At 40.2% G+C, this 12,913-nt stretch overlaps 1 protein-coding gene across 1 annotated transcript in view; it reads left to right on the forward strand.

The window, feature by feature from the left end:
- The window catches only part of grk3 (G protein-coupled receptor kinase 3), a 279,830-nt gene that overhangs the window by 249,911 nt on the left and 17,006 nt on the right, over nucleotides 1-12,913 (forward strand). The window contains exons 17-19 of the mRNA XM_060843555.1: nucleotides 4,227-4,322; nucleotides 6,294-6,456; nucleotides 8,594-8,730. Coding sequence (XP_060699538.1) covers nucleotides 4,227-4,322; nucleotides 6,294-6,456; nucleotides 8,594-8,730 — 396 coding nt within the window. The remainder of the gene's footprint in view (nucleotides 1-4,226; nucleotides 4,323-6,293; nucleotides 6,457-8,593; nucleotides 8,731-12,913) is intronic.

The raw sequence follows: 12,913 nt of genomic DNA on the forward strand, positions 1-12,913 counted from the left end.
CACCACTCTAACCTTGAATCTATGGAATAGATTCTTAAGCAGGCAGCCCAGACCATAACTTTGCAATTTGTTTCAGTAAGTCTACAGTGAAAATGACCCTGAGTAAGTCAGTGAAGTGGACTACCAGGTTAAAAATAGTCAAACATTTATTCACAAAATTACACAATGAAACACGAAGAACAGAATAAAGAACTCCTACAGAACTCAGTGTATCCAAACTAGACTCAAGTATGCTGTTCTGAATATACACAACAGTCCCAATAAGCAAACTCCCTTTAAAGATCAGTAGACATGGAACACATGCTTTCAGGTTGAAGTTAGGAGAGAGAGCATTTTCACACAGCTCACTGTTGAACTCCCAACCAGTTCTGGACTAAACAAAACTACTCAGCTAAAGAGCTGACCACTCCCCTTTCATTCTACAGGTCACTTCTAAAACATAACCACTTTGGTCTGAAGTCTCATCTGTTTACATAAAAACAAAAGGCCTCTCAAAATCCTTTGTATCTCTGTACCAAACCAGTCTGATCGGAGTCCGGCCCAGTTTATTACCCCTCTGAAAAAATCAAGGACAGAGTATCCTTGAACCAAGGAACAGCTTTTAGAAAAGAAAGGACTAGCTTCGTGACACCTCCCCCTTAAAAAAATGAACCAGCAATACCAAAAGATGGCTTCATTTTTAGCACTTCAAAAGTCCGGTTATTAAACTAAACACACATAAACACTATACTAACTATAAACATGCACAACGACATGCAAATTCAGGCTGCAGTACACCCCCCACCAAACGCCCCTGTATCTCACTCGCGTCTCGATAACGCATCGGCGATCACGTTTTCACGACCTGCCACATGTACAATTGACAATAGACAATAGGTGCAGGAGTAGGCCATTCTGCCCTTCGAGCCTGCACCACCATTCAATATGATCATGGCTGATCATCCTTAATAAGTATCCTGTTCCTGCCTTATCTCTATAACCCTTGATTCCACTATCCTTGCGAGCTCGATCCAACTCTTTCTTAAATTAATCCAGAGACTGGGCCTCCACTGCCCTCTGGGGCAGAGCATTCCACACAGCCACCACTCTCTGGTGAAGAGGTTTCTCCTCATCTCTGTCCTAAATGGTCTACCCCGTATTTCTAAGCTGCGTCCTCAAGTTCGACACTCCCCCATCAGCAGAAACATGTTTTCTGCCTCCAGAGTGTCCAATCCTTTAATAATCTTATATGTCTCAATCATATTCCCTCTCAGTCTTCTAAACCCAAGGGTATACAAGCCCAGTCGCTCCAGTCTTTCAGCATAAGGTGCCCCACCATTCCAGGAATTGACCTCGTGAACCAACGCTGCACTCCCTCAATAGCCAGAATGTCTTTCCTCAAATTTGGAGACCAGAACCGCACACAATACTCCAGGTGTGGTCTCACCAGGGCCCTGTACAGCTGCAGAAGAACCTCTTTGCTTCTATCGACCCAGTATACCGACCACTGCAGCAGACAGCTGGAACTGACAACCAGAAGTGGCAGATTCAAACCACTATAAATGCCGGAGGAAACATCACAGAAGCGCTTCACAGGAGGGTCCCAAGCACTGAGGATGTCACCTAGACAGGGGACAAAACGTCTGCAACACAAATTCCCAGCTCGGCGAACAGAACCACAACAATAGGATTGCCTCTGGAAATCTATTCAACATATCCATTATTGTTAGTAAATACTTTGTTTGAGGTAGGGGGCGTACGTAATCAATCAAGACTGTTGTGAAAGGTTCCTCAAATGCTGGAATAGGTATTAAAGGTGCAGGTTTTATTACTGCCTGTGGTTTTCCGATTAGCTGACATGTATGACACGTCTGGCAAAATTCAGCTACATCCTTGTGTAGTCCAGGCCAGTAAAGATGTCTTTGTATTTTAGCCTGTGTTTTCTTCACCCCTAAATGACCTGCAAATAGTAGCTCACGCGTCACTCGCAGCACGTCCTTTGTATACCCTACTGGCAAAACAATTTGATGAATCTCTGCCCATTTCTCATCTGAATGTTTGCTGGTCTCCATTTCCTCATTAAGACATCATTTGTTAAGTAATAACACGCAAGGATGTATTCACTCTCCTCTGTAAATGCCTTTTGATACAATTGTTTTAACTCCTCATCGTTCTGCTGTTATTCAATCAGCTTAGCAGAGGTAAAGATACTTGCATGTTTACCTATTTGCTCCTTCTTTGTGTGACTTATCTGATGGAAGCAAGTTTCTAATAAAGCTAAGTCAGCTTCCTTATCTGTGCCCTTTTGATCTCTCCTGCTTCATCTTGTGCCTGTGTAATCTTGTGATTACACAATCAGGGAAAAGTCCTGGAAAAGTATTCTCCATGTCTTCCACTGGCTTTTCAACTAGAGTAGGCACCACACATACTGGTGAGTCAACTATATCATTGACAAGGACAAATTGTATTCCTGGAGCTGAGAGTTTGTCCAGTACTCCTACCAGAAATTCTCCACTCTTCTCTGGATTCTCTAGCCTCACTTTACATAATTGAGCGCTTTTTGTCTCACCATGAATTTCTGTTCCAGTCCCTTTTCTGGCAACAGTCCCTCAGGGGTACATATCTCCTCATCCTTCAGCATTACAGACTGAGAGGATCCTGTGTCCCTTAATATTGTCACCTCCTTACCTACTGCTCCTGGCCTATGTGAATAAACTTTACCCTTGCATATATATATATTAAGCAGATCTGTTACTTCCTCCTTAACCCATCTCTGATCATCTTGTACACTCTTAGGTAGTTGTCTAACTTCCCTTGTGCCTTTTGTTACTAGTCCAACAAAAGGTTTGCCTGGTTTTCCTACATCTGGCTTTCTCCTAGCCCATCAACACTCTGATTTCGTGTGGCCCATTTTATTACAATGAAAATGCTGGAGCTTTGTAACTTTTGTCCCCCTTAAGGGTTTTTTTTTACCCTGTGGTAAGTTATCCTTATGATCTTCACTGAGATCTAATTTTCCCTTTCCACGTGAGGATTTTTCTTCGCCCCAATTTCTATCCCTCATGGAGTGAAATGGATTCTGGAAGCCAAACTGTGTTTTATGGACCAGCTCAGAATCATCAGCCACTTCAGCTACTAACCTTGTTGTTTTAACTCTGCTCTTCCACATGAGTTCGCACTACTTCAGACAGTGAATTTTTGAATTCCTCCAAAATAATTACCTCCCTAAGGGCATCATAGGTTTACTCGATTTTTAAAGCTCTCAGGAAAAAAAGACTAGCTTTGTGACAGACCTGTGCAAGGAAGCTTGTTATGAACGTGACAATTCTTCAGTTTAGCTTTAGATAAAGAATCAGGCCAATGCCTTAATCAAAAAGCAGCCCAGTTTTAGCTGATTGAATTTCAGTGCTACTACAACACAGACTTGAAAGTCCTTAAGCCTTGACTCTGTAAATGTACATTCAAACTTGTTGAACTTGGCTAAGTAAAATACTGTATCTTCTTGCATGGTAAGAGCACACATGCTGTTTGGAATAGATAGAATTCCTGCAGGTGATTGTGGATTGTTTTGAAAGCTGTCAGATATGGTGATATATCTCCAGTCACCCAAATGATTTTTAAAAAGCAGTTATCAATTTTGTCCAAAAAACTGCAATGAAGTTTCTTATGCACTGTTGCATCAATTCCTTTGCGATCAACCACAACACATTTTCGATGTATTTTGTTCCATTAATAATTCACATTGCAGCAACCGTTACATACAGGTGTTCCCGATACCTCAGCAACACCCCTTAACCCTATCCTCAAACAAATGATCCCAATTTGCAACAAAAGCATTTACGGCCTTTGTGGGTGAAATTGTACGATAAGGGGAAGACTTCCTGAGCATATATATGACTTTGCTGCATGTAGCCCAATTATGCCAAATGAAAACTGATGAGACTGTCTTAAACTAATTTCATTAAAATCCATTCCACAACTAACAGAGGAAAGAGAGCTATAACTCCCAAGTAAGATTCACCCAGTTGGATATGAAAGGATTATATTCTAACTAGATAAGACTTTGAATCCAATTTGGAGCTGTGAACTTTATTTTTCAAAGTTCCTTACCACTAAAAATTATTTTATCAGGCAAAATATTTAATGGTATCAAATGTCATGGGACCACACTGTGGTTCTGTTTGTGGTACATCTAATACAGTGCAATGTTAAAATTACTTCCACCTTGTTTTTTTTAATGTTTCAAGTATCCACCTCCACTCATTCCCCCTCGGGGAGAAGTGAATGCAGCTGATGCATTTGACATTGGATCATTTGATGAAGAAGACACAAAAGGCATCAAGGTACTGTCTGAGTATTCTTGATTTATATTTTCCTCTGAATGTTGTGCTAGTAATCTGTGAATATCATAAAATAGAAATTACAAATGGAACAAATGACACTCCTATAATAAGCAAGGGTGAGTGACATAAACTAAATTCCTGCAGAAAACTAAGCAAGTCAGGCAAGACCTTGAGGGAGAGAAGCACTGTTAATGCATTAGATATTCCAATATTGCCACTGTAATTTCATTCACTAGTTCAAGTATTAATGGCAATGCATAATAAGCAATACCAGTAGCTTCCTGTAGCCAGAATCTCATGGGCATGCATGTGCTAGTGAGTTCTGATTCGTCCTGTGAAACTACCTAGTTCTGGTGACTCCAGTATATCCAGGATGCACTGGTTCATCTGCACATTCTCCTGAATTAATTGTGCCTGTGCAACTAATGCATACTAGTAACACCTAAGTAACTTAACAATGCTGTATTTTGTATGATGTCTGGATTCTAGATATTTTCTAATCGACCTGATCAGAGGTGTTATTACACACCTCTAGAGCAGGTGGAACTTGAACCAAAAACTCCTAGGTAGGAACAGTAACACTATTCCACAAGAGTCCTATTAAAGTTGTCTCGGAGGACCACATTCTCATTAGAGAGAGAGACAGACAGACAGAGAGGGAGAGAGGCAACTGATATGTTTTAACCTGAAGGTCACCATGAATCAGATGAGGGGAGAGGTTGAGAAAGAGCAACCTTCGTTATAATTTCAGCTGGTCCAGGAATTGATCCCATATTGTTGGCATCTCTGCATTGCAAACCAGCCATCCAGCCAAATGAGCTAACTGACCTCTGTTTAGATATTTTTGGATACCCTGGACAAACCCTGGAAGGCAGGCTCTGTACTTCAGAATTATATTGAGTTTTTTAAAAAATATTTTATAATCAATTTATTCAGAGATATTAAAATTCAACTCTTGACCAGGTGGGATTGAACCTAGGTCAAGAGTTAGGGACACTACCTCTGCACCACAAGAACCCTTTAATAAAGCTGAGGAGCAATCTCCCAATCTGGCTTATTAGTTGTAGATATTCTCTAAACAACTGTTCATAGATGTTATGACCCAACTCTGGAGGAGGTGTGACTTGAACCCAGGTTTCCTGGCTCAGACATAGGAACAGTTTGCCTGTGCCACCAGAGCCCTCAGACTATGAATTGTCTACATGCATATAATGAGTAAATGCTGGTGACAGCTGTGAAACTATATCATTCATTAGATTAGACAGGTTACTCTTAAATTGTGACTGGTCTTTGTTTGACTGCAACATTCAAAGTACCATGGTTTTGTCCAATTATTTCTTCACCTCTGAATTCCAATTTAATTTCTGATATAAAAGATTCTCAAGTTTTGGATACCTCAGAGCTTGAAGAATATCTGAAATTGTAAATTTAAAATGCCAATTAGTCTGGCATTTTAGTATTCATAATATAAACACAAATGCTAGAAAAAAAGTTTGATTTTGAAAGGACATACTTTCAAATAGCAAAGTTTTCAAAGGAACAATGTATGGTACGCTGAACAAAGTACATTACTGTATATGAACAATATTTTCAAAGGAGTAGAAAATATGGTCCTTACAACACAATAACCAGGCTTAAATCCCAAAAATTTGTATAAATGAAATGAGATTTATTATATTTTAATTGGTTTCAGAATGCTATGTTGATAATTTATTTTCTATTTCTTTTTCCCTTTCCACTTTTGTTTCCCTCTTTCTTCTGTCCTTTGACTTTCACCCCTTTTTAATTTGGTCATCCTGCATGCTTTCTGTTTCATTTTCTTGTTGCCCCCATCTATACTTTCTCTGTGCTATCTGTCTTGCTTTCTATCCCTGTCATTTGTTCTTCATTTCTTGCTCTCTGTACCATGTCTGTTTCTTCCCTGACTCTCCAACTCTGTCTTTTCATCTCTTTGATTTTGTTTCCATACAGCTGTTGGATAGTGACCAAGAACTGTATAAGAATTTCCCTTTGGTGATATCGGAACGTTGGCAACAAGAAGTGGCAGAAACTGTGTACGATGCAGTCAATGCTGACACTGACAAAAACGAGGTTAGGAAACGAGCAAAGAATAAGACGCTTGGACATGAGGAAGGTAGGAAAGTTCATTGATAAGGTAACTGCTTTGTGGATCATTAACTGTCATCCTGAACTAAAAACCAAAAATACTTCCAAATACCCAGCATGACAGTTGATGCTGAAAAAGCAACAGATACTAACTCATCTGTATTTCGAGTATCTTCATTTATAGTTGTCTTTTTTTCTTGTCTTCTTACATGCTATTAGTCTCCTGCCAAAAAGGTCAAAATTGCACATTGTTGGATGCTTTAAAATAATTTTTTATCTGCTATTTTAACTCAGGAACATGTGTCAGCCATTCAGTCTCTTGAGCCTGTTTCACAATTCAGTTGGATTGTAGCTAACCTGAAACTAAACTTCTTCATGGTTCTGGATTAGTGGTGCTGGAAGAGCACAGCAGTTCAGGCAGCATCCAAGGAGCAGCGAAATAGACGTTTCGGGCAAAAGCCCTTCATCAGGAATAAAGGCAGAGAGCCTGAAGCGTGGAGAGATAAGCTAGAGGAGGGTGAGGGTGGGGAGAAAGTAGCATGGAGTACAATAGGTGAGTAGGGGAGGGAATGAAGGTGATAGGTCAGGGAGGAGAGGGTGGATTGGATAGGTGGAAAAGGGGATAGGCAGGTAGGACAAGTCCGGACAAGTCATGGGGACAGTGCTGAGCTGGAAGTTTGGAACTAGGGTGAGGTGGGGGAAGGGGAAATGAGAAAACTGTTGAAGTCCACATTGATGCCCTGGGGTTAAAGTGTTCCGAGGCGGAAGATGAGGCATTCTTTCTCCAGGAGTCTGGTGGTGAGGGAGCAGCGGTGAAGGAGGCCCAGGACCTCCATGTCCTTGGCAGAGTGGGAGGGGGAGTTGAAATGTTGGGCCACGGGGCAGTGTGGTTGATTGGTGCAGGTGACCCGGAGATATTCCCTAAAGCGCTCTGCTAGGAGGCACCCAGTCTCCCCAATGTAGAGGAGACCGCCTCGGGAGCAACGGGTCTAAACTCCCACAGCCCATTGTGATTTAATCACTATTAAAGACTTTGTACAACAAAACATATATCAGTCTCAGTTTTGAAATTTTCAGTTGACTTTACTTAAAACTTTATGGGTTAAAGAATCTTTTACTTCCACTAATCCTTTCATGAAGAAGTGTTGTTTGACTTCATCCTTGAATGACCTTGCAGTAATTTTCAGATTACATGCACTTGTTCTAGACTTACAGACCAGTCAGAGCAGTTTGTCTCTACTTACAACATCCAATCCTTTAACCAACTTATTCATTCCTCAGCTAGTTCTGCTCTTAATCTTTCAGGCTCAAAGAAAAGCTTGCCTAGTGTATGAAACCTGCCCATATAACGTAACTGTTTTAGCCTCTATATTTCTCTGAATCTGTGCTGTATCCCTTCAAAGCCTTGGTATCTAGAATTTGATGCAGTACTTAAGATTGTGTCTGATCAGATTACTGTGCAGGCTGTATACAATAGTTTCCAACCCTTTGTACTCAATTAAAATTCGAATGCTCAGTGTAATGGACTAGGATGTGGCATGCACAGTTCAGCATTCTGATCCTATCTGCGTCAAGTAAGGGCTAAGGAATGACGATGGATGCAGAAAGGAAGAATGGCAAGAGGCTTTGCCTGAATAATGTCTTATACCATTTGTCTACATGCTAAAGATGACTTTAACATCCCAACACACTGGTATACAAGCTTGCTTACAAGCAAGCTGAAAGAATTAAAAAATAAATTACATCAAAAAATTAAAAATGGAGTGCTGTTGGCACAGTGGTTAGCACTGCTGCCTTACAGGGACCTGAGTTTGATTCCACCCTCAGATGACTGTCTGTGTGGAGTATGTACATTCGGCCCTTGTCTGCATAGGTTTCTTCAGGTTCTCTGGATTCCTCCCACAGTCCAAAAATGTACAGGTTAAGTGTAATTAAGCTTTGCTGAATTGCCACATAAATGAATGATAGTTAGGTGGATTAGCTATAGCAAATGCAGGGTTACGGGGATTGTGGGCTGGGTCTGGGTCAGATATTGTTTAAAGGGTTGATGCAGACCTGATGGGGGGAATGGCTGCTTTCCATACTATAAGGATTCTATGAAAATCAATTTCTTTATCCTCATTCTGAGGACCTAGACTAATATCGTATTTTAATATAATATACAGATTATGCCCTCGGAAAAGACTGCATCATGCATGGTTATATGCTGAAACTAGGAAACCCTTTCCTGACCCAGTGGCAACGTCGTTATTTCTACCTCTTTCCAAATCGGCTAGAGTGGAAAGGAGAGGGCGAGTCACGGGTAAGCAATGTTAGACTGACTGAAGTGAGGAGGTTGTTCTGAGAGAATGTGTATCACTGTCCGAGTATCATTAGGAAAGTGAAAGCTAATGTATTTTACTCAGCATCTTTAAGCATTGAGTGTATAGGGCATGCAAGATAAAAATACTTTAGGGTGGATTAACTATAGTGAATTACTGTTTATCTAGCTTGTGAATTTTTATTAAACGTAATGTGCCAGGAGAGCTAAAATGAGAAATCTATCATAATATCCCACGAATGGATTCACTTGAAAACAGAAATAATAAAGCCCTCAAGTGAATGATAGTCATTACCATACATTGGTTATCCATCATATTCTGCAGCTCCTTATTATCTATGATGTATCATGTGATGTGATTAGGAACTTAAATTGAAATGCTGAAAGCATAATGGAACCTTTAAATGAGAGCTATCTAGAAAGCTTTCAGTTTCAGCACAAGCTGGCCATTCAGTGAGCAAAAAGAAAAAATACTGTAGAAGAGTCTTTGACTTTGATTGTGACTTCTCTGGATAAATTCTAAAAACAGATTTGTCACGCTGATCTCATCACAGGTCATACAATGGTAAAAGATGCTTCTTCATTCACATGTCTCATTTGAAGCTTAATTGTCCACTGCTCAGTTTCACATTTCTCTAGGTATTGTGTTAAAGAGATCCTAATTTAAAATGTTATGAAGTTATGAAATTAAATTGGTTCGCCAAAGAATTCTGCAATTTTTTTAAATAAAGAAAACCTAGCTAACACCTTTTCACATGGTGCAATGAAGATTGCATGCAACATTGGGGAATAGTGAGAGAGAGGGAAATTGCAAATCCTTTGTCTCCATCTCTAAAATCTGTTCCTTTTGACTTTTTACAAAGATTATAGCATGCTGTCAATCACTCTGAAGCTTCTTGAGGCAATATTTCATTACCAAAACCAGTCAGTACAATATGTAGTGCATCCTTTATACCCCATATTTTACAGGATTTCAAGATGGTTGTGCTTGAGGAATGCTGTTCCACCTATCTTGTTCATTCATTGATCCTAAGCATCTGGTTGCTTCCTAAACAATTCAAAGATTCTTGTTCCACTATTCTATTTAATAGTCTGTTCCGTCTATTTTTTTTTGTGGAATAAAATTAATAAATGCCCTTGTCACTGGAGTAGGAGACTCCACAAATATCCTGTCCCTTAATGATGGGAGAGCCCAGCACATTAGTGTATAGTATAAGGCCAAAGCATTTGGAGCAATCACCAGTCAGATGTGCCAAGTGGATGATCCACCTCCTCCAGAGGTTCTCAAGACCTCATATGTCAGTACTCAGACAATTTGATTCACTCTGTGCTTTTAAGAAACAGTTGGAGGCACTAGATATTCCAAAGAATATGGGTCCTGACAACATTCTGGCAATAGTACTGAAGACCTGTTCTCCAGAAGTTGCTGCACCCCTAGCCAAATGTTTTCAGTTCAGCTGCAATACTGGCATCCACCTGACAATGTTGCCCAGGTATGCCCAGCAACACAAAACAGTACAAATACCACCTGGGCAATTGCTGCCCCAGAATTCTCGATCATCAGTAAAGTGATGGAAGGAGTCATCAGCAATGCCATAATCAACAATGCCATCAAGCAGCACCTGTGTACTGGTGTTCAGTTTAGGTTCCACCAGAGCTACTCAACTCCTCACCGCATTTCAGTCTTGGTTCAAACATGGCAGAGAGTTGATACCAAAGGTCAGAGAGGAGGGCCTTTGATTTCAGATCTGCAATTGACCAAGTATGGCATCAAGGAGTGCCAACAAAATTGGTGTTAATGGGAATCGGGGAAAAACTGTCCACTATTTAGAGTCATACCTGGAATATAGGAAGATGGTTATAGTTGTTGGAGGCCAGTCATCTTAGCTCCAGGACATCTCTGCAGGAGTTTCTCAGAGTAGTGTTCAAGGCCCAAACATCTTCAGCTGTTTCATCAATAACCTTTACTCCGTCATGAGGTCAAAAGTGAGATGTCCACTGATATCTGACCCATGTTCAAACCATTCATGACTCTTAAGATAATAAAGCAGTCCATGTCCAAATGCACCAAGATCTAGACAAATCCAGACTAGTGACAAGTATCATATACACCACACAAATGCCAGGCAATGGCCATCTCCAATAAGAGATAATCTAACCACCGCCCATTGACATTTGATGGTGTTACCATCACTGAATCCCCCACTATCAACATCCTGTTGGTTACCATTGACCAGAAACTCAACTGGACTAGTCTTAAAAATACTGTAGCTATAGGAACAGACTAGAGGCAAGAAATACTGCAGCGAGTAACTTGCCTCATGACTCTGCAAAGCCTGTCCATCATCTACAAGGCACAAGTCATGAGTGTGATGAAGTACTCCACACTTTCCTCAACAAGTGCAACCCAAACAACACACAAAAAGTTTGACACCATCCAGGACAAAGCAGCTTGCTTGATTGGCATTACATCCACAAGCATCCACTCCCTCCACCACTGACGCTCAGCAGTAGCAGTGTGTACTATCTACAAGGTACACTGCAGAAATTCACTAACAATCCTCAGACAACACCTTGCAAACCTACAATCACTTCCATCTAGAAAGACCAGATCACAGGAATGTTATCGCCTGCAAGTTACCCTCCAAGCCATTCATCATCCTGACTTGGAAATATCGGCGTTCTTTCACTATTGCTGGGTCAAAGTCCTGGAATTCCCTCCTTAAGGTCATCATGCATCTACTGACACCACATGGGCTGCAGTGGTTCAAGAAAGCTGCTCACCACCACCTTCTCAAGGACAACTAGGGACAGAAGATAAATATTGGCCCAACTAGTAACACCCAAGTCCCATGGATGAATTTTTAAAAATCTTGCCTCCTACTGATTAGAATCTCTGTCCCTTTGTCCGATTCTGCAACTTAATTTTCCACTTCTAGCACTTTTCATATTATTGAAATCCTGCACTCTTCTATAAAATCATCTACCAAACACTTGCTACTAAGACTGATCAGCTACTGTGCCTCCAGTCTTTCCTCATAACTCTGACCTCTAGAGACTGGAATCATCCTTTTTATACTTTGCACTGTCTCAACTCTCTAATAACCATCTACAACTCAGTACTCAGAATTAGGCACACTGGTCGATGTATTCTAATCATGGCTTTGTCACTTATATTTGATGATTTTAGCTATGTAAAGGAAAAAAGAAAAATTTATAAGGAACCTTTCACATCCATAAGATATCTCAATGCCCGTAACAGCTAATAAATTTACTTTAAAATTCAGTGCCTGTTACTGAGACAAATTTGACTGCCAGTTGAGACACAGCCACACAAATATCATTTAGAGTGATTTAATACTGATTGAGGGAAATATTTTGATTAGAACATTAAGACAACTCCATTGCTGTTGTGGTATCTTTAAAGTTTAGGCTTATGTTTAATGTCTAAGAAAGATACCAGCACCATCAATATCATATTTGGACATTACTACTTCATTGAAGCATCAGCCTAAGTTCCATGCTCAGGATTCATAACTTCAATGAGATTTTTAGTCTACAACCTTTAAGTCGACAACCTTCTGACTCCAATGCAAGTGCTGCCATTAAGCAAAATTGATAATGTAGTTCATCAGTTTGTTGACTTTGTTAATTATTTGTTTGCATTGGTTAAACATGTTGAACATTAAATTCACTGAGGCCTTGGTCATTTTCACCTTCACCTTTAGCTATTTCAACACCATTCATGCAATATATATTATGCCCATTTTTTTTCTCTGATATGCATTTTCTTATATTTGTTTGTATTGAATTAGTAGGGCTTGGTACACATCACTTCTTCAAATATGTTAAGGCTCTCAGGCAGAAATCTTTCTGAAGCAGTGTTAACAGCATTTGATTATTATCATTACACATAAAATCTTTTAGTTGAACCTGGTTATAGGTTCCACACAGCATTCACCTAATATTACAGGTTTTTGTTGTCTTTGTCTGGTATTTTCTGAATGTGCTTCATCAAACTGTCCTGCTTACGACATACTGGTCTCCTCCCATTCCTCAACCATTGCTAGTTAAGAGAGACATTAAGGATCACTAGGTGTCTGCCTGGTACAGTCTTCTGACATTGGCACAGTCGAAAATATGCTTCACTCTGCATCTAGTTCAG

This window comes from Hemiscyllium ocellatum, chromosome 24 (genome assembly GCF_020745735.1).
Source record: "Hemiscyllium ocellatum isolate sHemOce1 chromosome 24, sHemOce1.pat.X.cur, whole genome shotgun sequence".
NCBI lineage: Eukaryota > Metazoa > Chordata > Chondrichthyes > Orectolobiformes > Hemiscylliidae > Hemiscyllium > Hemiscyllium ocellatum.